Below are 26,679 nucleotides of genomic sequence, written 5' to 3' on the forward strand. Positions count from 1 at the left end.
GTATCAGAACACTAATTTATAATTGTAACATTCTTCTAACTTTTCCAGATAAAAATATTCAAAAAACAACAAAGCATAGTTACACTTTATCATCTACAATATAACAGTTGAAGAATAGAATACAAAATACTTGAATATATAAAAAAATCTGAAATGTGCCAAATTTAATTCAGAATATTCAAATGCTCTGAATTATCAACACAAAGATACAAAGAAGTCACCAACAGCAAAGAATAATACAAAATAAAACAAAGAAAGAAACACAGTATTCTCAGGGTGGGTTTGGGGGACTTTGAAAGCAAAGACCCAGTTATCCAGAACCCTGAATACAGATTTAAATCCCCAATTTAAAACCTGTTCTACCTAGGTGGATGCAATTCCAGCACTCAAGGGGCTAAGGTGTTGAGAATCCTGAGTTCAAGATATAAGCAAAATCTTTACTGAGATATAAGTAAAATTTTGTCTCAAAAAAAAAAAAAGGGGGATAGGAGAAGGAATGTGGGAGAGGGTGACCAAGAGGGGGCAGTGACTGGGATGTAAAGTGGATAAATAAAAAATAAAATTAAATTTAAAAATAATAAAATAAATTTAAATCTGCTTTTTAAAAAATTCCATGGGGTGGGGGGTAAGTTAAAAAAAAATTCCCAGTCATCCCTGTGACTGTTTACAGGATCATTCTAAGTTCATTTCTCCACAAATGGGACTGGCTTTACAGAAGGTTGTAAGCTGCCATGTGGGTACTGGGAAACAAATCTAGGTCCTCTTAATCACTGAGCCATCTCTACAACTCCTGGTCCTGTCTTTTTAGTAGTAGTAGCAGTAAACTAATAACTGGATAGATGGGCAAATAAGATAAATAGATGCTAGTCTCTATTGGCAATACTCTTATTTACTGGGAGGGCTTTAAAGTTGTAATAATTTAGTGGCTTTGTTTGTTTAATCTGCTTGAAGCTATTAATAGACAGGAATGGGTGTTCTCATCATTCTGAATCTCTAGATAAAATTCTAAAGTCCATGAAACTTCCATGCGAAATTTCTGGTGCTTCCTGATTTGAGCTATTAAACAATCTCAGAAGAATAAATGACACAGTTTAGTTTAGATTCCAATCTCTGATTAAAATAAGAAATACAAACAAACACCAAAATTATATAGAATTTAGGATTTGAAAAAGGTAGATAGATACTTAAGGTTTAACTAGTTTTTACTTACTCAGAATTTACAAAGTTAAACTGTGAGAGGAAGAAGAAAAACTATGAATATGAAAGATTGACTCATTAGAAACTGATTCCTGTAGTCTACAGACAGAGTGACAGAGAAAAAAAGAGTGCAAGTTTTTAACCAGACACTAAGGCTCAGACTGTACCAGGGCCACTTTTCTGAACCTACATCTTCAATTTTAAAATGAGATAATAGTCCAGATCTAATAGTGTCAGTGTAATGATTTTAAATACAATAATGGTAAAAAGCTGCCTCTAAGGTTAAGAATACCTACTGCTCTTATAGAAGACATGAGTTCAGTTCCCAACACCTATATCAGAGAGTTTCTAACTGGCTGTAACTTCAGCTCCAGTGAACTCAGTTGCAGCCAGGGACACCTACACACATAAAACTAAAACATAAAAAATAAGTCTTAGGGCTGGACAGTGTGCTCAGAGGTTAAAAGCACTTGGTGCTCTTATAAAGGTCCCAGGTTTGATTTTTCAGCACCTACATAGTTGCCCACAATCATCTGTAACTCCAGTTCCAGGGCACTAGAACCTCCTTGGGTACCAGGCAAACATGTGGTACACAAACATATGTGCAGGCAAAACACTCTTATACATAAAACAAAATAAATCTTGCTGGGTATGGTACACACACCTTTAATCCCAGGACCCAGAAACAGAGACAGGCAGATCTCTGTGAGTTTAAGGCCAACCTAATCTACATAGCTTCAGTGCAGTCAGAGATACGTAGCGAGACTCCATCTCAAAAAATAAAATAATATAAATCTTTTAAAAATAAGTATTTAGGAGAGGGACTAGAAGGAGAGGAGAAAGGGTAAACTGTAGCAGAGATATAAAAAACTTAAATTTAAAAAAACATACAAAAAATAATAAAAATGAACAAAGATAGATAAAATAGTGGTATGTTCATCTACTCCAATAACTTGATCATCACTATTAATTTAGTAGCATCTTTACAATTACACTGTACAGGTAGCTACACTAAGAAGTTCAAACTGTTAGGAAAATCATACTGAGTTATATATTGGTTCCACAGAGCTGCTAAAAGAAAACTCCATTAATGGGTGTTTTCAAGACAAGAAAAATGTGTGCTTTCCTAGTTCGAGGTTAGAAGGCTGAGCCTTCTTTGCAGAATGAGAGAATCTGTTTAGGCATCTTTATTGGCACATGGGGATAACCAGTTACCCTTGACATTCCTGATTCACAGACTCATCACTCCAGCTTCTGTCTCTATCTTCACATGCCTTTCTTTATTCTGTGATTCTCTATGTATGAATGACTCCACTAAGGACACCAGTCACTGGATTAGGGTCAGCCTACTCTAACCCATCTGTAAAGGTAAGGTCCAGATTCACATGTTCTGCTAGACAGAGTTTAGGGTCCCACTACCAACTCACTACAAAACTTTACTTGGTTTCAAGAATGCATAAAATAATTACTAAAGCGCCTGGTGGTGGTGGCGCACGCCTTTAATCCCAGCACTTGGGAGGCAGAGGCAGGCGATTTCTGAGTTCGAGGCCAGCCTGGTCTACAGAGTGAGTTCCAGGACAGCCAGGACTACAAAGAGAAACCCTGTCTCAAAAAACCAAAAAAAATAAAAAAATAAACTACTAAAGCACAGCCCTGCCTTTGTAATCACTCCTGCACTCACATGGACAGTCCAAAGCCACACTGGACACATGCAAGGTACTCCAAGGAAGAAGAGGTGCTCAACAGCATAGGCTGGGCTCTGGACACAGGGCATTCTCATTTACCCATTCACTTTCAAAGAGTTCAGTTATACAGTAGCTTTTTAATGGATCTGTTGGCTCATTTGTGGATTAAATTGCACTTTAACTGAACCCTGACAAGATAGATAAGTGGCTTTAAAAGAGTCCAAAAGAAACACTGACTAAAGTAAATATTAATAATCCAAATAAAAGCAAATAGCAAATCTGTTACTTTGCTACAAACAGCTTACAGCAGCAATATAAAGTAGACCTAATGACCATCTGATAAAATTGGACAAAGAAAACTAAGTATTCATATTTAAAATATAAGAGGATCATAACAGGAAGCCATTAAAAGATGGAGATAATATATTTCATTCTTTAAAGATTTTTTTCTTAAGCTTCATATACAGATTATAATATTTACAATATATTAGTCTATAGGAAATATATATAACTTAGAAATAAAAAATGTTTCTATCACTTTAAAATCTTCATTGACAAAATATACAATCAAAATATGGGTATTAGAAGTATACAGCACGGAAGCACAGTAATTGCCCTGCACGTGCAAGGCTGAGTTTAATTCCTAAAACCAACAAAAGGAAGAGGAGGAGGAGGAGGAAGAAGAGGAGAAAGAGGAGGAAGAGGAGGAGGAGGAAGAGGAAGAGGAAGAGGAGAAGGAAGAAAAAGGAGTTGATGGGGGATGGGGAGAATAAAGTGGGGAGAAGTCAATTCTTACTCAGATAATCTTACAAGACAGGAAGAAATATCTATTAAAAATTCTGAACTCTGAACACATAAAGGGCAAATACTGTGATTCAACTTATGTAAAATATCCAGAATGGGGATATTTTATAGGTATAAAGTATAGTGAGATATATCAAGGGCAAAGAAAAGAAACAGTGGGGAATTATCTAACACATACAGATTCTGTTTGAAGTGATACTGATATTCTGAAAATGATAATGGTGGTTGGACAACACTGTACAATTTACTGAACAATGCACTCAAAAATGGCTCAAATAGGAAATTTTGTCACATATTCGTTTCACCATTATTTTAAAATTTAGGTCATAAGCTCTTCCTTCCCAAATAACCCTCATCAAATTCACTTGTCAACTCATATTATGTGCCTTTTAAACAGTAATTCACTGAATAAACATTCAGAAGACATTTAAACAGTGTAATAGAACAGTAAATGATATGATATACACAAGAAGCTATGACTGGGGCATAGAGAATTCTCAAATCCAGAGCAGCAGATGACATCCGAAGGTAGGAAGACACTGGATCTGCATCTTGAATGGCATAATGAAACTACTCAGGGAAATGCAGAATGGTCTTTGTAACACACACACACACACACACACACACACACACACTCACACATACTAAACAAATGAACATAACTGAAAAATAGACACAGGGTCTCGCTAAATAGCCCTGGCCATACTGCAAGTCAACACATAGACCAGGTCAGCCTGAAACTCAAGAGATCCTCCTACCTATGCCTCCCAAGTGCAAGGATTAAAGGTGTGTACCACCATACCTCAATATAAATCTTTTTAAAAATATATGAAACACAAACTAAAAATTTGTGAACATAACTAGTAGAACATCTAATGAAAATGTTTTCCAGCAGAAAAATTGGGGGATGGCTTCAGTAGCCTTCAAGATTTGTATTTAAGGAGCTGGAGACGGCTCAGTGGTTAAGAACACTTGTTGCTTTTCCAGAGAGGACTTGGATTTGGTTCCCTACACCCACATGCAGCCTCCAACTATCATTAGCTCCATATCCAGGGAATCTAATACCCCTTTCTGGCGTCCACAGGCACCGGGCACAGGGCACATATATGGTACGCAGGAAAAACATCCATGCACATAAAATAAAAATAAATCTTAGAAAAAATATTTTTTAACAAAATTTATTAGCTACATAATTCTTCCATGGTAACAGCTGTTCTTGTCTCATTTTCAAGTAGAATATCACTTATATCTTATTTTTTAGATTACCTACCAGGCAGAAGTGTAATTTCTACTCAGTTTCCATAGACCTTACAATATCCATCACTAGGGCTCCATAAAACGTAATAGTTGGGCATGATGACTCATATCTATTATCCCATTCTTGAGGAAACAGGGAGAATACTGGGAATATGAGGACAGGCTGGGGTACACAGTGAATTGGGCCAGCCTGAGCTACACTAAAAGGCCCTGTCTCAAAAATAAATAAAATAAGTGAAGTTTCCTGGTTGTACTCTTTTTTTATTAACTGTTGTTAACTGTTAACACTTTAAAAATTCTGGCAATCTAAAAACAATGACTGTTTGTCCATGATGACGAAAACTCATGGATATAGAACAGACATGTTTACCTCTCTTACAAATAATCCTAACAGAATTCTTAATATATTAATATATTCTTAATATATATTGTATCAAATTTTGCTTATGTTCTCAGAAATCCTATCCTAAAGTCAGTTCTACCTCATTTCTACCAAGATCAAATACCTCTCTTAGAGCCCAAGCTCCTGTTCTTTGTTCCTGCAAGAGTCATCCATAGGGTTTTTTTTTTAATGAATTTAAATGTTTCCACTGATTCAAAGGCAAGCCTGAATAAAAATAATACCATTCAAGGAAGTGGTTTTAAATATGTTTAATTATACCACCTAACTGACATACTATTCATATTGTCATTTCTGCTTTTTTCTCACCATTGTAGTATTTTCTGGTGACTTGTCTGTCTCTAGTAAACTCAAACCTGATTTCCTAAGAACTCATAATTTAGCTAAGACATCCTTTGTCATTTCAAATAATTTAAAACCAAGAGTATAAAAATATACCAGAAAAAAAGGTTTGTTTGTAGGGCTATGGGTGTAGTTGAGTTGGTAGAGCACTTGGCTAACTGTGTAGAGCGCTGTGGCTGCAATCCTCATCAAGGCATAAGCCAGGTATGGTGGTACACGCCTGCATTCCCAGTCTAAGGTGGAGGGAAGAGGCCTAGAAGGCCAAGGTCATCCTTGGTTATACAGTGAGTTGGAAGCCAGCCTCAATCTATCTTAGCAAATTATATTAGAGAGACGACTACACAACTGAAATCTATGTACAGAGGTAAGATTAAAGAAATTAAAACAAAGAAACAAGTTTTGATCAATTAGAGCAAGAGATTCAAACTCAATTCATAGAATCAAATAACAAATGAATGAAAACATACGCAGACTAATAATAAAAAAGAAGAAAGCCGCTGACACCTTGCTGCCTCTCACGGAGCTCCAGCCCAAGAAGGGGGATCAGTAACGAGGTGCTCACAGCCTGGCTTGTATAAAGTGCTTTGCTAGCAAATCCACTGGTGATAAAACACACACACAAAAACAACTGGCTACAAAAAACACTCACAGGAGTGCCCCCTCTACTGCAGGGTGAAGAAACCTCATCACCACAGGGTACTGTGGCACTCCCTGGATTCAGTGCTATCAGAAGCCCACTGAGCTTGAGTCATAAGCTCTCCTTCCAAATTGAGAAGAAATTGCTCAGGACTTCAAAACAGATCTGTTCTTCCAGAGTACAGCTATCAGTGCTTTGTATGGAGGCAAGTGAAGCCTATCTAGCTGGACTTTTTAAAGATACCAACCTATTATGCCAAAAGATATCCAGCTAGCAGGCCGCATACACAGAGAACTTACATAAGAGTCCCACTATGAGAGGAAACATTTCATTCTCAAAAAAAAAAAAAAAAAGTTTTTCCTCTTCTTTCTGTTTTCAGTAGTTCTGAATGTTAGTTACTTTTTTTATGGGATTAGAAGTATCTAAGGGGGCTGGTGAGATGGCTCAGCGGTTAAGAGCACTGACTACTCTTCTAGAGGTCATGAGTTCAAAACCCAGCAACCACATGGTGGCTCACAACCATCTACAATGAGATCTGATGTCCTCATATGGGTGTCTGAAGACAGCTACAGTGTACTTACATATAATAAATAAATGAATCTTTAAAAAAATTTTTTAAAAAACCATCTAGGTATATGACTGTAAATGGAAAAAACAGGACAAAAATCAAGAAATGACAGTTTTTCTGTTCTCATTTGTGTGTGATTCTTTTAATACAAATGTGAGATGTAAATGCTACATACTAATGCAAGTCAAAATGTTTCAGTGAAGGCATTTCAACAGTTCAAATTTATAACAATTATAAATAAACCTATTAGATTTTTCTGGGGAAAAAAAGGAGCAAGAAATTAAAAGCATAAAAATTAAAGTAAACATTGCAGCATAGTGGCACACACTGTTAGTCCTAACAGTCAGAGGTTAAGGCAGAAGGAGCATGAGTCAGCCTGGGCTACATATCCAGAGCCTATATTTAAAACAAATAGGAGTGGAGGGAAAGAGGAGGGAACAGGGCACACTATCTACAAGAGTTTCAAAACCACAGCTCTGGCCTAAATTCTTCCCTTTTTCTACTCCTATTTTATGCCCACCTAACCACTAAATTCATTATCAGAAATAGATTCTGGAGAAAAAAGGAAAAGGAGCAGAATAAGCAATTATTTTTTACTCGTTTTCTTTTAAAAATGTGCTATAGAACAGCCATGGAAAGATGAAAGTCTAACAAATCTATTTACCCAGAAAGAACAAATTTACTCAACATCTACAGTTTCTTCTTTTAACACAGATTTACAACTTTAAAGATTAAACTATATAAAATTAGACAATCTTACTTAGACAAAGTTAGCCTGTTCCTTCCAGTTGTATTTTCTAACACCTATGTAAGCCAAAAAAAAAAGAAAAAGATAATACAATAAAGTCATTTTTAAAAGTATCTACATGAATATAAAAGTGGAAGTTCTGATGGGCTTTCTACCATAGTAGTTGCCCTGTCTCTTTATTCACAAAATGAAATGGAAGAAAAAAGGGCTTCAAGTATATAGTTTCTCTAATAGCACAGAAAAGCTAACTCCATAAAGCGGAGCTGATTACACTTTAAGCCTCTCTACAGATGGACTTTGCGCCATACATACACAAACACAGGCACGCACGCACATGTAATCCTAATTCTCAGGTACCATGCTCAACTGTTGTAAATTTATTTCTTAAAAGAATAAAAACAGTTTAAAAAAAAAAGCTTTAGGTGTTGGAGGGTGATATTACAGGGTAACTGCCAGCATGAGTATGTTTATTCTGTTTGTCCTTCAGTAAGGAGCCGCCCTTAAAAGTCCACAATCTTTTCCTGTTCTTTCTCTCCAACCACAATAACCTTTTGTATCCTTCCTTCACTAGCAACATTCTGCCAAAGACTACAGGAAGTACATTAATACACAGAAGTTGCCTGCAGCAATTTCAGCTTGAGTGCTGCAAATGAATTTACAAACACTTTAGTGACTAGCTATCTTAAGCCAGACTGGATTTCACCTTAAGATTTAGTGCTACTTGGCCATCTTTTAGGGCTACTTCATTTGCAGATATCAATTTGTTATGTTAGTATAAACACACATGTGAGTCATCTGTTATTTCTGGAGAATTACAAAGTAACTTCACATACCATGCTTAAAAATAAAACATTAATACTCCTGTAGGAAGCCGAAACTGCCGTACAACCCAAAAGAGTTCACTATGCAAACTCCATTAAGTGTAAATTAAATGAGAATCAGCAACATTTCTCTCTCTTTTTTTTAAATTCCTAACACTCCTCTAAAGATATATTACAAGTATTGCATGTGCTTGAAAGAACATCTTTCAAGTTGCTGTCAAATAATCTATCTCAAGTTCAAATGATTTCACACTCACATTCACACAGATATTGAAAAGATTCTCATTCTGTAGTACATGTTCCCCTGAAACTCATCACAAGCCTCCAAAGTACTGAAATTACAAGCACAAGCCATACCTGTCTGCTGCTTCTTCTCTTAATGAACAATTTACATTTCATTTGAAAATATAAGGCAAAAATAAAATAATTTTCACAAAAGATTAGTCAAATAGCAGTGAAGCCCAAAGACCCCACCTATTTGCCCTGCCAGAACTTGGCTTTTTAAAATATAGTGTTAGAGTAACACTTCTACGTGTCCTCTGAATCTCATAAATGCTCAATCTTTTGGGCACTCAATCTTTTGTATAGAGAATGCCAATATTACTATTAAAAATTCCCAAGTGACATTAAAGAATGACCATTTAACCAGAATGCCATGTCAGTGACTTTGAATAGGAAAAAATTTAGCATAGTTGACTGGAAGACTACATATAGCCACAGAAAGAAGTGCAAGAACTATACCCCCCACACACTCCCGTTGTGAACATGGTTATATCCATAGTATCTAGAAATGTATTTGGTGTTTTGTCAATATATGAAAAGATTTTTAAATAAACATGTAATTTTAAAATAGTATATCATTAGCTTTAGAATGTAGCAAAGTGATGGAATTTGCCTAGCATGTATAAGGCCCTGGGTTCAATCTCCAGTACCACATCATAAATAAAATGAAACAGAATACCAAAAACAATGAAATGGGCCGAGCATGTGTCTTTAATCCAAGCAGTTGGGAGGCAGAGGCAGAAGGATCTCTAAACTAAAAGCCAGTCTATTCTACATGAGAAATCCAAGCCAACCAGAAATATACTAGGAGACTCTGTCTCGAAGAAAGAAAGAAAAGAAATTAAAATTGATACATTGGGGAAATGGAACAAATATGTATGAACATGAAACCCTTTACTTTGTATGTTAAACTAAATTTTTTAAATAAATTTGTAAAGAACAGGTAAATAATAAAAAATAAAAAGTTCAAAACATAAACTAGAATTCCTCTTTTTTTTCCATCTTTTCTTTTTCTTTCAGTGCAGATCAAAATCAAAGTCTTGCACATACTGGCCGAATACTCTGAGCTATGTTAGCAGCCACCGTTCTATGGGGGGGATATAAGATAGTCTTGCTTGCTTATTTATTCACTGATCTTTTGTGTGTAAGGAGGTAGGTGTGCTGTGTGTGAGTATGAGTGTCTGTGGAGGTCAGAGGACTATCTCAACTGTCAGTCTCTTCTAAGTTGTGACCATGTATGCTAGGATTGCTGGCAATGTGTGTCTGGCAATTCTCTTACCCAACTCCCATCCCACTGGGGATTACAGATGCATGCTACCACATCTGGCTTGTATGTGGATTCTGAGGATCCAAATTCAGATCATCACGTTCATACAAGAAATTACTCTCTGCACCATATTATCAACCCAACCTTCCTATTTAGAGGACATACCAACAATAAATAATACCTGAAACTGTGGAGCTCCCAAAACGGACCATTAGAAAGTACAATGACGGAAAGAGGTATTATCACAGGAAAGTCCCACAATAATGGCAAATGCTGAAATTTTCAACTAATTTTTAAATGTTTACATGTAGGCACTGGAGAGATAGCTCAGTGGTTAAGAGCACTGGATGCTCTTACAGAGGACCCGGGTTTGATTTCCAGCACCCATAACTGTCTATAACTCCAGTTTGTAACTGTCTATAACTCAAGTCCTAGGGGATCTGATACCCTCTCAGCTTCCATAGACACCAGGAAAACACACAGTACACAGAATTATGATAAGGCAAAACACTAGTACACAAAATAAAAATAATTTAAAATTTTACATGTATATATGTAGTAGCTAAACATATATGCCTTTTAAAAATATCTAATAGCTTAAACCAAAAATAAATGCTAAAATTAAGACAAATTCTATTTGATATTTGTCTAAGCTTTGCCAAATATTTCAGTGTCATGAAATTTCATATTTCCAGAACAGTAGCAAAATATGGCATAACAAAAAGTAGAGAAAACGATTTTGGAAAATGTAAGAATCTATTATCATTATTGGAGATTCAACCATAAAAATTGAACCATATCTATGGAAATTTCTAACCTACCACAGCCACCAAACAAATCATAAAATCTTATTAAGCTAAACATCATCTATGTAGCAATATCACAATACTCCTGAGTACTAGAGTTCAGATCCCTGGTGCCCATGTAAATATGGGACCAGCATGGTGGTCCACCTGTCTTAGCACTCTGAGGTGCAGAGAGGATCCCTAAGCAAGCTGTCTACCTAAACTAACTCTGCCAGCCCTGGGTCAAGAGAGAAACCTCACATACAATCTTCTTTATTATAAGGAGCAATGGGACTTACTTTAAATTTTAAATGGATCAAAAAAAGGGGAATTAGCTAGAACTACACAATGAGGCTTTGTCTCAAAAATAAAACAAAACAAAACTAAGTTTGGCAGAGGTTAATGGCACACAACTTTAATACCAGCACTCAAAAGGCAGAGGCAAGCAGATCTCTCTGAGATTGAAGGCAGCCTGTTCCACACAGACAGTTTAGGGTCAGCCAGGATGACTTGGTTACAGCTTGTCTTTTTGTCTTTTTTAAAAAAGGAACCAGACAGTGGTGGTGGCACACATCTTTAATCCTAGAACCCTGAAAGCAGAGGCAGACAGATCTCTGAGTTCTAGGCCAGCCTGGTCTACAGAGCAAATTTCAGAGCAGCAGAGCCATAGAGAAACCTTGTGCTAAACAACTAAAAAAAATTTTTTTAAAGGAAACCAAAGGAAGATAGTCATAAGTGGGCAGGCAGCTGAAGAAGATTCCAAGGTTCTCTTTGACAGGAGATATGATCTTAAGCCAAGAAGAGACATAACTAAGACAAGGATTGCAACCCCACACTCACCTGTGCATATTCTCTTTCAATAGCAGCCTTCTTCTGACTGAAGGTCCTAGAAATACAAACAAATATTAATCATCAAAAGTACAACTTTAAAACCTCATGTAAGTTTATCAACACAGCTTTAAATACTGCCTAGTAAAATATATGGGGGAGGGGAGGGGGAATGTATTCCTCTTTATGAGCTCAGAAAACCAGGAAACTACACCAGCACAGTCTCTGCAGTTTTTCATAGCAGTTACAGTAACAAGTCCAAGGCCACTGGAAGCTGTGATGTAAGAACATACTTTCTGGATATGCATTATTTCAGATTCTATGGCTCATGTGCTCATATTTTAATATTTATGGCTGGGCACAAAAGTGTATGCATACAGTTCCAACCAATCAGGAGACAGAGGCAGGAGAACTTCCCACAAGTTAGAATTAGCTTAGGTAATATAGCAAAATCCCAGTCTCTATTATAATATATATTATTATATAAATATAATATATATTTAATTTATATAATCTATAACATATTATATATAATTTATAATTATATTATTATTATTATTATTATAAAGCAAAGAAGTACACAAACTAACTAACTAAATGGCCAATAACGATGAAAACAAAATTCTATGTGATAAATAGTTCCAAGGCTGGGAAGACAGCTCAATGGTAAAGTACTTAACACTCTGTCTAATGACTAAGTTCAGATCCCTAGAACCCACACACAAGCTGGGTGCACTAACACATGTGCATCTATAATCAGAGCACACTCACACTGGGAAATGAGAGGCAGAAACAAGAGAATCACAGGAAGTTTTCAGGCCAGCTAGCCTAGTATACACAACAGTGAACAAAACAGAAATTGTCAAGTAAGGTAAAAAACGTGAACCAAGACCTGAAGTTGTCATTTGACTTTCACACAAGCACAATGGCACACATGTATCCAGCCAGAGACAGACAGACAGACAGACAGACAGACAGACAGACAGACAGACAGACACACAGACACACAGACACACAGATACACACACATACACATCATAAAAAGGACAGATAGATGGACAGATGAATGGATGGATGGATGGAAAGTACAGTACAGACACACACATACACCACACACACACACACACACACACACACAAAGTTAAACAACTGGGAATGATTCTAGAAGATGGTATATACGGAACAGCCAGGAATCTGTCACCAAACTAGACAACAATGACACTGGCAGAATCTGTCTCATGCAACAACTTTGAAACTATAGAGTCAATTGAAGGCATGTTATTTACAGGTAGTGGGGACAGCTATGAGTCCTCACCAATGCAAAAAAGAGGAAAAGAATATTCAAAACAAAAAAAGATAGTAAATACTAAGAACAATTCTGTAGAAATTAATGGACTAGCAAGATGGCTCAGTGAATAAAGGCACTTTGACCAAGCCTGACAACCCGAGTTTGGTCCCTGGGGATGACATGGTAGGAGAGAACCAACTCCTGTAGTCAGTCTCTGTCTGTCTGTCTGTCTGTCTGTCAGTCAGTCAGTCTCTCCCTCCCCCCCCACTCCCTCCCTCCCTTCTTCCACCCACACACACAAACCCCAAAATCTTTTTATAACAAATTATATGCCAACAAATTAGGTAACATTAATGAAAACAAATACCTAAAAACAAAACCACCAAGGCTAAAACAAGACAGTTCAGAAAGATGGTTCTGTGGGTTAAAAAATAGTAATTCTTCCTTATAAACGTAAATACAAAAGGTTCTCAACACAAAACTAGCAAACCAAGTTCAGCACCATATTATAAAAAATACAGGGGGCTGGAGAGATGGCTCACCAGTTCAGAGTACCACTTGCAGAGAACTGGGGGTTCCATTCCCATCACACATGTGGTGGCTCACAACCTTCAGTAACTTCCAACAATTCCAATGAATCCAACAGCCTCTTCTAACCTTGAGCACCAGGCTCGTATGTAGTATACATACATACATTCAGGCAAAAATATTCACACACATAAATAAATGTAAAAAATTCACATCAAGATCAAGTAGAATTTGTAGAACATCAACTGTTTTAGCACATAAAAATAATCACTATAACTAACAAAATTTAAGGTGGAAAAACAATGGAGTATACCTAGCAAATACCTAAACACACCCACACACACACACAGGCACACACATGCACACACAGACTAATGCATAAAATATATTCAACAATTTAACAAAATTCTATATACTTTCATGATTAGCAGTGTTAGATAAAAAAAGAAAAAACTTTTTAGATTATTTTATTTGTATGAGTGTTTTGCCTGCATGTATATGTGGGTACCCCATTTGTACCTGGTACTTGTGGTGGTCAGAAGAGGGTTTTGGAACAACTGGAACTAAAGTTATAGATGGCTGTGAGCTGCATGTGAGTGCTGGGCATCAAATTTGGTTCCTTAATAAGAGAAACAGTGCTGTTAACCACGGACCTAATTCTCCAGCCCATGGAGTATAATCTTACATGGAGAAATTCTGAACAATTACACAAAATATCTACTAGAACTAAAATATGAATTCAGGGAAACAGTGAAATACAAAGTTAACAAACAAATTCAGTTACATTTCTACATACCATGATCAATGAACACAAAGGAAATCAACACAAAGACCACTAAAATTGCAAAGTTTCTATGAGGCAAAGGACACTGTCAATAGGATAAAACGACAACCAACAGATTGGGAAAAGATCTTTACCAATCCTACATCTGATAGAGGGCTAATATCCAATATATACAAAGAACTCAAGAAATTAGACTCCAGACAATCAAATATCCCTATTAAAAAATGGGGAACAGAGCTAAACAGAGCTAATCAACTGAGGAAACTCGAATGGCTGAGAAACACCTAAAGAAGTGTTCAACACCCTTAGTCATCAGGGAAATGCAAATCAAAACAACCCTGAGATGCCGCCTCACACCAGTCAGAATGGCTAAGATCAAAAACTTAGGTGATAGCAGATGCTGGCAAGGATGTGGAGAAAGAGGAACACTCCTCCATTGTTGGTGGGATTGCAAGCTGGTACAACCACTCTGGAAATCAGTCTGGCGGTTCCTCAGAAAATTGGACATAGCATTACCTGAGGACCCAGCTATACCACTCCTGGGCATATACCCAGAAGATGCTCCAACATATAACAAGGACATATACAACCACTATGTTCATAGCAGCCTTATTTATAATAGCCAGTTGCCAGAAAGAGCCCAGGTGTCCTTCAACAGAGGAATGGATACAGAAAATTTGGTACATTTACACAATGGAGTATTCGTGAAATTCTTAGGCAAATGGATGGAACTAGAAAATATCATCCTGAGCGAGGTAAGCCAATCACAAAAGAACACACATGGTATGCACTCACTGACAAGTGGATATTAGCCCAAAAGCTCACAATACCCAAGATACAACTCTCAGACCACATACATTAAGCTCATGAAGAAGGAAGACCAAAGTGTGGGTGCTTCGGTCCTTCTTAGGGGTAACAAAATACTCATGGGAACAAATATGGAGACAAAGTGTGGGGCAGAAACTCAAGGAGAGGCCGTCCAGAGACTGTTCCACCTGGGTATCCATCCCACGTGCAGTCACCAAAGGTAGACACTGATGTGGATGCCAGGAAGTGCATGCAGACAGGAGCCTGATATGACTGTCTCCTTAGAGGTCTGCCAGAGCCTGATATATACAGAGGTGAATGCTCACAGCAAACCAATGAACTGATCATGGAGTTCCCAATAGAGGAGTTAGAGAGAAGACTGAAGGAGCTGAAAGGGTTTGCGGCCCCATGGGGAAAACAACAATACCAACCAACCAGAGCTCCAAGGGTCTAAACTATCAGCCTGGGAGCACATAGGGAGGGACCCATGGCTCCAGCTGTATATGTAGGGGAGGATGGCCTTATCAGGCATAGGTGGGAGAGGAGGTCCTTGGTCCAGTGACGGCTGGATGCCCCAGTGTGGGGGAATTCGAGGGCGAGGAGGTGGGAGTGGGAGGGTGGGTTGGGGACACATCCTCATAGACGCAGGAGGAGGGAAGATGAGATAGGGAGTTTCTGGGGGGGGGGAATGGGGTAAGGGGATAACATCTGAAATGTAAATAAAATATCCAATACAGAAGAAAAAAAAGTATCAAAAACGATGAAAGTCAATTTCCCCCACCAGAAAAAAAGTAGGGGGTGGTATGTAAGGCAGACCTTTATTCTCAGTGATATTGTACATTACTGTTAAGTATCTGATCCAGACCTTTTATAAAATTCTTTAAATGTAATTATGAGAAAACATAAACTACATATGGATATATAGTTACATAATATAAACACACTCAAGCAGTAACAGAAACTTTCCTAGGTCATGGAATTACAAGTTTTTGTTTTCCTTTCTCATCCTGTAATTTCTGATATTCAGTAAGAATTCTAACTAAATTTGAGGAAAGTCATTTTAAAAATAAGCAAACATTCAAAAACATGGAAAGACACCTTTTCTTATCATGTTTTCTAAAATGGGACTTACAAGTTATTATTACTAATGTTACCAAATATGCTATCTCCCCACTGAGTATAAATTCCCAAGGAAAGGAAGTTAACTACAGTGAGCTGACCTACCATTTCACCTCTAAAATCACCTGGAAAACATGTCTATAAATTTTCTAAGTAGGATTTCTCCAAAGAGCCAGTGGCTCCTTAGGTCATCTTCAAATTGCTTCACTTTATTCTGTAGTGCTATCTTCTACACTACAAAAAGTGGGATTTTTCATATTTTATAAAAAAAGAAAACAAATATTTAAATCATTTAGGCTTAACTATTACTAACCTTGAAATAAGGATATCTGGACCAGAAATATGGTTCAGCAGTCAAAAGTGCTTGCTGCCAAAGCCTGACAACCCGAGGTCAATCCCCAGAACCACAAGGTAAGACAAAATTGACACTCATAGGCTGTCCTCTGAGCTATACACACATGCCATACCACACATGTCCACATACATATACACAAAATAAGCTTACATAAATATTTTTAAAAGAAGAAAAATGTTTATGTGAAGCCTAAGCATAAATGAACTGAGTCTATTATTCTGAGTATACAAGTCAACTAATTTAAGTATTTTCAAACTTCTTCATCATCCTGTGTGTGTTGTGTACCTATTCTTTTCTCTTAGCCCCTGGTAACTGCTAGTGTAAATTTCTCTCCACAAATTTGTGTAGTCTATGTATTTCATATGAAAGGAGTAAGACAACATGTGAATTTTTGTACCTGGATTCTTTCAGTTAGTTTACTTTAAAAAAAAGTGTGTGTGTATTTAAGCACGGTACATAGGAAGGCCAAAGGACAACCTGAGGTATCCACCTATTTTGACATAGGATCTCTCATTCACCTTTAGTTCACCCATTTGACTATTGATAGCTGGCCAGCGAGCCCCAGGGATCCTCCTGTCTCTACTTCCCCAGTGCTGGAATTACAGGCACCACTACACCTAGCAATTTTACATGTGTTCCAGAGATGGAACTCAGGTCCTCGTGCTTGTGAGCACTTTACTGAGCCAGCCTCCCCACCACACCTAGCTTACATTTAAGATTCATTCAAGTAACATGTCATCAATTTTATCTAACTGCTGAATAATATCCCACCATATTATACAACATTTTTTGTTTATCCCTTGATCTAGTGATAGACATGTAAGTCATTCCCACACGTTAGCTATTAAAAATAATGTTGCTATAACATCCATACACATCATACAGGCATGCTATTGTGTGTACATAATGTGTATGTATGGCTGCACACATGCTATATAACATAAAGGTCAGAGGTCAATACAACCTCATTGTATTGGCTCCCTACTTCCATCTTCACATAAATTCTGATTATTAGAATTATCAGGATTTATTATTCACTGAGTCATCTGCTGGCCTGAGATGTGTATTTTAAATTATCTTGTGTATGTGTAAGTAGAACAGCTAGATCATATGGTAACTTTGTTTTAACTTTTGAGGAACTATTATTGGAATGATCTCAATAACAAGTATACTATCTTGTACTCATGGCATATTTTTAATTTAATAAATACTAAAAAAATAAGCTGCGTTTGGTAGTACATACCTATAATCCCAGCTACCTAGGAGAGTGAGGAAGGAAGATCACAAATAGGAGCTTAGCCTGGCCAGGTTAGCAAGGCCTTGTTTCAAAATAAAATGAAAAGGGCTAGGAATGTATGTAGTACAGTAGTAGAGTGTTTGCCTAGACTGTACAATGCCCTGAGAGTTGCCGTCCCTACAACACGAATGTTCTTTAAGCTTTTTTGTTTTGAATGCAGGCTCCCTGGGTAGTCCATGCTGGCTTCAAACTCCCCATCTCCCTACCTCAACTTCCTGAGTGTTGGGATTACAAGCATGTGCCACCATACCCAGATACAAATCTTTTTTTATTTATGAGAGAGAGATGGGGGTGGGGGGGAGAGATGCATGCACACATGCACTTGTCCCCAGAGTCAAGAGGTGTTGAATCCCCATGGAGATGGAGCTACAGGAGGCTGTGAGCCACTGGATATGGGTGCTGACAACTGAATCTAAATCCTCTAAAACAGTGGTTCTCAACCTTTGAGGGTCACAACACACATATTGAAAACCACTGTTCTAAAAAAAACAATCAACGCTCTTAACCTCTGGGCCTTCTCCAGCCTCTTACAGATGTTCTTAATGGTGTCTAGAATAATCTTACAGACTATGTATACAGCTCAGAGGTAGAAGCTCTACTTAGCACACGAGAAGATATGATCAGGGTAGTGGTTGCTGACTGGAAATTTCTTTTTAAAAAATTAACTCGTCATATCAGCGTTATCTCTAAATATTAGAAAACTCATAGAATGAACTAATGTAGACTTATAGGGACTCATAGAGACTGAACTGACAATTAGGGAGCTTTCATGGGACTGAACTAACTCGGTGTATGTTATGGTTGTATAGCTTAACCTTCTGGTAGGACTCCTAACAGGGAAAGTGAGGTCTGTCTCTGACTCTTTTATCTGCTTCTGGGACCCTTTTCTTCCCACTAGATTGCCTTGTCCAACCAGAATATGAGGGGAGTTACCTAGTTTTATTGCAATCTGATATGCCATGTTTAGTTGATATCCCTGGGAGGCCTGCCCTTTTCTGAAGGAAAATGGGAGATTGGATTAGGGGATTGGGGGAACCTGGAAGAGAGCGGAAACTGTGATTGGCATATATGAGAGAAAAAAATAAACTTAAAAAATGGAAAAAATGAAGGCCTAGAATTATGAATCCTTCACAGAAGATATTTATTTTATCTTGTTCAAATTTATCAGAGGTATAACTATAACAGATACGGTCTTACAAAATACATTTCTTAAATCAGAAGCCCTGAAAATAAAAACTACTCCCTAATGCATAAGCTGCAGAGTGAATGCTATGTTAGCATTTTGAAAAAAAGTATAATGTTATTATACTCCTCAGAGCTCTTGGATGACCAGGAACATTGTGAACAAGCAGAGCAAACCTACCTACCTACTACTTATCTATCCATCCACATACATGTGCGTTTAGATAGAGATACAGGTTTTTGCTTGTTTGTTAAAGTCCTGTCAAGTAGCCCAGACTGACCTCAAACACCCCCACCCCTACCCCTGCCTCCTGCCTCTACCTGCCAAGTACTGTAAATACATATAGGCACCTGCACCTAGGTCTGAGCAGTAATGTTTTCAAAGGAATACTTTTTTTCTAAGCAATGTACACCAACAAAAGCTTAAAATACTCAATGAAGCATGTTTTTTGTTACTCTACTTATAGCTCTCCACAAAAGGCAGAACAGATATAATGTAATTCTTAAAGGCCCCAGGCCTTTTAGAACAGTAAGTGATTATTCACTCCAACTTAAAGTCACCATCTGCAATAGCCCCTACACAGCAGTGGGCCTAATCTCCTCTGAAACTTTAAAGGAAGACACGGCTATGGAAGTACTAGATTTAGGCTCCCGCCAATATCACCTCAAAAATCTGCCATTCAGTGTGACTACCTTCTTCAGTGGTCTTAGCTCTACCTTCTGAATGAGACACAATGGCTTCTTCATGAGAATTTGCTGCTTCCTTGAATGCTTTTTCTTTTATTAGCATAAAGATGGATTTTTTTTCCTTAAATGTCATGAGCCAACTAACTAGCTGGCTTCAAACTTTCCTCTGCAGTTTGTTCATCTCTCCCAGTGTTCACAGACGTGAAGGGAGTAGGGTAGGCTCTGGATAAGACTTTGAATAATGCAGTGGCTGGTGTGATCTACGCAAACAACAGAAACTTTCTCTAAAGCAAAAGGCTTTTTTGTGCTTTCCCTGTCTCCTATCATTTGTGTCCCTGCAAGTAACAATTTTAAATTTCCTTTTTCAACCTTTTCTTTGTAATCACAACTTGGTTAACTATATGGCACAAAAGACCTATCTTTCAAGATGCCTTCCCCACTAACCTTAATCATTTCTAGCTTTTGCCCTCAAGGGAAACAAATGTACCTCTCTCTTCAATTGGCTGGTTTCCATATAGTTGAGAGTAGGAAGGTCCAGAAAATGAAAAGGCACGATACCAGCTGATCAGCAGAGCAGTCAGAACACATACAATAGTTATTAAATTCTCCATTTGATGTGAGTACAGTTCATGGTATCTCAAAACAAATATAATAGTAACATGAGGGGTCACTGACTCCAGAGCAATATACAAGCAATAATGGAAAAGTTGCCAATTATTTCAAGAATTATCAAAATCTGACCTTGAGACACAAAAGTAACAAGCCTCTGGAAAAACAGTACCAACTGATTTCTTTACAGCAGGCTATCACAAACCTTTTATTAAATTTAACTTACTTTTATTTTATTGTATCTTATTTTATTTGGGGGGGATGAATTCTGACAACATTGCCAAGACTGGGATTAAACTCATGGGCTCAGACTTTCCCAAAGTAGATAGGACTATAGATATACACTACTATATTGAATCTCAAAGTTTCAATTTGTAAAATAAACAAAACAAACAATAACATACTTTGAAAAACAATAAGGTGTGCCAGCATAAAGAATGAACTATGAATCTTGCTTTGAAAGGATTCACCAACAGAAGGCCTACAAATGCTACAGACAAGTAGGATTTACTTGTCTTAGATCCCCTTAATTTTCCTGACTATATTTCAGTTTCTTATCAATAAAATGAGAAGAAAAAGCCATGTGTTGGTTCATGTCTACAATCCCAGCGTTGAGGAGACTACAAAAGTATCTTAAGTTTAAAGCTAACCTATGCTACATAGAGATTTCCAGGTCTGTCTAGGTTATATAAAGAGACTGGGTATTAGGGGTGGGGGAGAAGGGCAAATGTACACTACTGTGAGAGAAATGTACCTCATAGAATTATAAAAAATTAAATTAGTATGTTTTTAAAGTACATGGTAAATACTATAAATTTATCTATTAAATAATCTAGTTTCAACATTTTGACTAACGGAATATAGAAAATGCTAACAAAAATGTATATTTTAGTACTATATATAGTCTTAAATGACAGAAAAAAAGTCAGAATACTACCCTTCTCAGAAACCACCAAATAACAGAAAATTTTAAAAACAAACAAGCAAATCATAAATGTAAAGCCAGACATGTAGTTTCATACTAATCCCAGATCTTAGGAGTCTTAGAGCACTTTGACAATTTTAAGGTCAACCCAGGCTACATGGTGAGATACTGTCTTTAAAAAAAGAAAGATGTTAACATGATCTCCAGCAAAACCAAAAGATATACAACATAGAAACAGAAAATGTGTTAAAATGAAAAATGCCTGGATAACAAAAGAAAAGTTAGGATACGGGCTTCAAGTCTCTGAGGAAGGAGGGACTACATTTCTTCACAGCAGTTCCTAAGGCTTAACACTTAAAAATCAGCATTTGCAACAAGAAAAACTGGGACTATGGGCTGACAGAGGGGTTTCCTTCGGGTTTTGAAAAAGCAGAGACAGAACTGAATTAGGAATTATACAAGCAAGCTGGCAGGCAGCAAGTGGCCTGCTGGTACAGGAATGCAAATCTGCACTGCAAACAGCCTTTGAGACTGACAGGCTGAGAAGGAGTGTTTGGGGTTGGGGGGTGTCCTGGAACTTACTATGAAGTCCAAGTGGGCCTTGAAATCACAATCTTCCTAACTCAGCCTCCCAGAACTAGGATTAGAGATATGCATGCATGCCCACTGAAATGTTTTTTTCAAACTCATACATGCAACCCTGCTCAAAAAAAAAAAAAAATACTACTATACAATTGGACAACAGTAACCACTGTGGGCTACCTATATCTGATATCTCAAGAAATGCTTTGGGAGAAAAACCACCATATTCAAAAAAACAACAAAAAAGGAAGGAAAATAAATAGAACATTTTAAATAAAAGGGGAGAGGGGGCAAACCAGAAGAAAAACAGACTCACTGCTTTACATAGTGGTGAACATCTGTAACCCCAACACTAGCCTGCTCCTCCCAATCTGCTGAGCCTGCTTCCTTATATCACTCAAGGTTCACTAACAGTGAACCAGGCCCTCCCACATAAATCATTAATCAAGAAAGTGCCCCATAGATTTTCTCACAGGTAATCTGATGGAGGTATTTTTTCAACTGAGAAACCAAGCAGGACACCAAACAAACCACATACATGAACCCAGTGGTAGAGCAACTGCCTAGTAAAATCTAAGCCCCTGGGTCTAACTCCCAGCACCAGAAAATTCATCAGCTAATTACTCAGTTAATTAAAACACATGCTTTTATTCCCAGCATTTGGGAGGCACAGGCAGATAGAGCTCTGAAAGCACAAGGTCAACATGATCTACTTATCAAGTTCAAAGCTAGCCAGGGCTACAGTGAGTCATCATCTGAAAACCAAAAGGGTGAGGAGATGAATTTTACTGTATGTACACAAAATCCTCAATAATGTCCCTGCTACCTGAAACCCCAAAACACTAACATTTTCTTAATGTGTTGGGAGTGGGGAGATAGTTCAACTTGCCAAACAAACATGAGGAACTGAACTCAGATAGCCAGTATTCCTGTAAAAATCCAAGTGCTGGGGAGATGGAAACAGGGAATCACTGGGTCTTCCTAAACAGCTAGTCTAGCTGAATCAGTAAGCTCTAAGCTAAATGAGATATACTATCTAAAAAGTAACAAGTAAAAGAAAAGCACTGCAGAGGACAGGACACACACACACACTCGTGTGTGTGCACACACACACAGAGGGGAGGACACACACACAACCACCTATACACACACAAATACTAAAAATACACACACAAAAGCTAGACATTATAATTTCTGAAAACTTAACCAGCTTCATTTTTATAAGATCCAGTCAGTTTAAATTTTGGTATCATCTCTTTAACAGAAATAACTAAAACCGGAATGGAATACTAGAATACTCAGTAGTGAATACTCAGAAACTAGAATACTCAGTAGTGAAATTCAAAATAGAAAAATGTTATAGTTTCATTTTAAACAGAATAAAGCCACACAAGGCTTTATGCCTATATTCCTAGCACTTGGGAGGCTGAGGCTGGAGGACTGCTACAAGTCTAGACTAAGTATCGGTTTCTATACTCCCAAAATACCTGTTCATCTTACTACACTACACTGAAAATGCTTGCATTTCTGCCTCCCCATTCTTTTTCTCCTTCCCCTCTCTCCCCTGGATGTCAGAGAATTTTCTATGTAGACCAGGCTCAGACTCACAGAGATCTGCCTGCCTCTGCTTCTTGTGTGCTGGGATTAAAGGTGTGCACCACCACACTCAGCACTTATCTCTCTTACACAGTTTTTATATTCATGAGTGTTAAGCTTTATACTGACACAAAAATTTTCAATTAAATTAAAATTAATGTACATAAGGAAAGTAAACTGTCCCTTTCAAGTGAAGAAAACTTCATTTTTTAAAAAAGTATCAAAATACTAAAAGAGGGATTACCAACAGCCTTCATATTGTTGACTCATTCTTACTGATGTATACATATGAGTATCTGTGTGTATGACATGAAAGTGCAAGCTCCCTCCAAAAGGACATTACAACACCTGCACCTGGGAGTAAGCTGCCCAACATGGATACTGAGAAGGTAATTAAGATCCACTGGAAGAGCAGCAAGGCACTCTTAACCACTGAGTCATCTTTCTAGCCCCCCTTTATGTCATTTTATATTGTACAAATTTATTTTGGATATTCATTATATCTAAATCTAATTATAAAAAGCTAAATGACATGCTCTTCTCCTAACTGCTCCCAAGCTAAGCAAATCCTTCTCCAGAAAAGGGTTGGGATAGTCTTTTTGTTTGTTTGGAGTTTTGTTTTTTGAGACAGGGTCTATGTCTTCCTGACTGTCCTGGAACTCACTATGCAGACCAAAGTGGCCTTGAATTCATAGATCTGCCTCCTCTTCGTCCTGTAGGAACAAAGGTATGTATGCACCATGATGACTGTCTAGCCTTTCAATTTTTTAAAAGCACCCATGAAACCTTCCTTTTTACAGTGTCTAAAACAAGATGCCTGCAATCCTAGTAAATACTATTATTGCAAATTATAAGCGAAAAATACAAAACCAAGAAACAGCAGCTCCCAAAGATCTGACAGTCACACTTTGCAACCACGCACAGAATTCATCTTAAATGCAGGTTGAAATAAAGAAGCTAGTAGCTATCCGTGTAATTCCAGCCCAGCTCACTTGGCTCAATGCTTGGCATTAGTGAGAAACACCATGTACACTTTACACCTGGTGCAATTAAATAGCACACAAGATAATATTACTTTACTCTGCTTCTACTGAAAAGAAAAAGATAGGGTGGAGAGGGCAAAAACAGTACAGTCAGGCATAGTGAGTGGCACACGCCTATAATCCCAGTGCTACAGAGGCAGAGGCATGAGATTCAGGAGTAAAAGGCCAGTCTTGGCTTCAAAGGAAGTTCAAGGTCAGTCTCAACCCTGTCTCAAAAACAAATCATTAATTTAAAACACAAGAGCTTGAATAATCAGTAGTGAAATTCAAAACAGAAAAATATTACAGTTTCATGTGTTAAACAGAATAAAGCTAAACATGGCTTTATGCCTATATTCTGAGCACTAGTACTTGGGAGCCTGAGGCTGGAGGATTGCTGCAAGTTCAAGGTCAGCCTGACATATATAGTACTAGCCCATCCAGAGATACAAAGCAAAAAGGAAATACATGTCTAAGGAAAAGCAAAAAAGAGGGAAAAAAAGGATAAAGAAGCAAACAAAGAAATACATTTAATTGAAGCAGCCTAGCAACACAGCCTGTCTATAAAAACAATAATAATCTCTTGTCCAAACAGCACTTCAAGTTTTTATTTAATAAATTTCTTTCACCTGATATTCAGAAATCTGTCCACAGATTTCTTAAGTTTAGAATCTGTTTCACAAATTTTATGAGGAAAAAAGCCTTTTTCTATATTAGAATTCCACTAGATTTATAGGCTAGAGAGCTGATGCTTAAATGAGTCTTTCTTCTATTGATTAGTATATATTTCTATATTAGCTCAAGTCTTCTTTTACAACTTCAAAACGTTACCTTTTTTATTCTTTCCGTAAAGTTTTGGCACAGCACTAAAGATCTGATCTTGAGTGTCCTCATGAGTCAGCGTGTTTACTATGGCTCTTATAAGCAGAATCATTTTCCTGCTACTTTTATAAATGGTGGTTTCTAGCATACACAGGCAATGTTCATTTTATTATAACTAGCGGCCTCACTCAACTCTTATTAGTTCTTCGATTTTGTATCTATTCTCAGGTGAGTCCACATAGACAGTCCTCACTGTGTGTGCTTATTTGTTTGCTTTGAGACAGGGCCTGACTCTGACACTAGAATTACAGTCATGCACCTCCATGCTTAGATCCTTACTGTTTTTAAATGATGGGAAATTTAATGTCTTTTTTCCTAATCCTGTACTCTTAGTCCTTTTTTCCTGTCTTCTGATATTGAGGAGAAAATCAGTCAACATTCTTCAGGAGAAAAAGAGTGCACAAGAGAAAAAGAAGATACACAGGTAAATGGCAGATAAGGAGATAGAGAGATTTGAGAATGTGGCTCATGCGACTGGGGGTGCTGACAAATCTGAAATTTTTAGAGCAGGCTGGCGGACTAGAAACTCAGGTGGCAAGTAGTACTGCAGTCTTGAAGGAGAATTACTTCCAAAAGCTTTCAGTTTTGCTCTTACTAAGGCCTTTCCAGTGACTGACTAAGGCATACTTACTTCATTGAGGGTAATCTCTTTACCGTAAGTAAACTGACTGTAAATGTCAATCACATCCACAAAATTCCTTCATAGCAGCACAGAGATTGATAATTGATTAAGTAACTGAGTACTTGCTATAGCCTTGCCAAGCAAAGACATAATCTAACCACCACAGGGGGTTATACTTGTCTTTTCATCACCTTGATGAAAGGTCTTTTACACATCACCAATACATAAACATGTGTCAACAGGCTTTTGATAATCTTCAGTACCTCCTGACTTATAATAATTATTCTCTTCCCATTACTTTTTTTGGTAAGCTGAGTTTTGGGGTTTTCTTTAAATACAGTCTCCCTACATAACACAGTTGGCCTGGAAATTCCAACCTTCCTGCCTTAGGCTCCTACATGCTGAAACTGAAGGCATGTGCTACCTTACCAGCTCTTACAACTTTTTTTTTAAACACATATTCTGTTATGTTGGGGTTTTTTTCTAATTTGTTGAGATCAACACTAAAGTCAACAAATTTTTAGTGTTTTTCTCTTTTCTGACAAATTCATTAAGCCAGATAATGGTGAACACTTGTAATCCCAGAATTCAAAAATCAGAAATAGTAGGGAGATAATGAGTTTGAGGCCAGCATGAGTTACAGTGAATTCAAGGCTGCCTAGCCTATAAAGCAAAAGACTCAACCAGGCATGGTGGTACACATACACCTTTGATCCCAGCACTGAGGAGGCAGAGGCAGGTGGATCTCTATGAATTCAAAGCAGCTTGGTCTA

At 37.5% G+C, this 26,679-nt stretch overlaps 1 protein-coding gene across 1 annotated transcript in view; it reads right to left on the reverse strand.

Annotated features, from left to right (window-relative positions):
- Positions 1-26,679, reverse strand: part of Fchsd2 (FCH and double SH3 domains 2) — a 171,319-nt gene that overhangs the window by 128,161 nt on the left and 16,479 nt on the right. The window contains exon 3 of the mRNA XM_028770576.1: positions 11,634-11,679. Coding sequence (XP_028626409.1) covers positions 11,634-11,679 — 46 coding nt within the window. The remainder of the gene's footprint in view (positions 1-11,633; positions 11,680-26,679) is intronic.

Source organism: Grammomys surdaster, unplaced genomic scaffold (genome assembly GCF_004785775.1).
Source record: "Grammomys surdaster isolate TR1022 unplaced genomic scaffold, NIH_TR_1.0 203, whole genome shotgun sequence".
Classification (NCBI taxonomy): Eukaryota; Metazoa; Chordata; class Mammalia; order Rodentia; family Muridae; genus Grammomys; species Grammomys surdaster.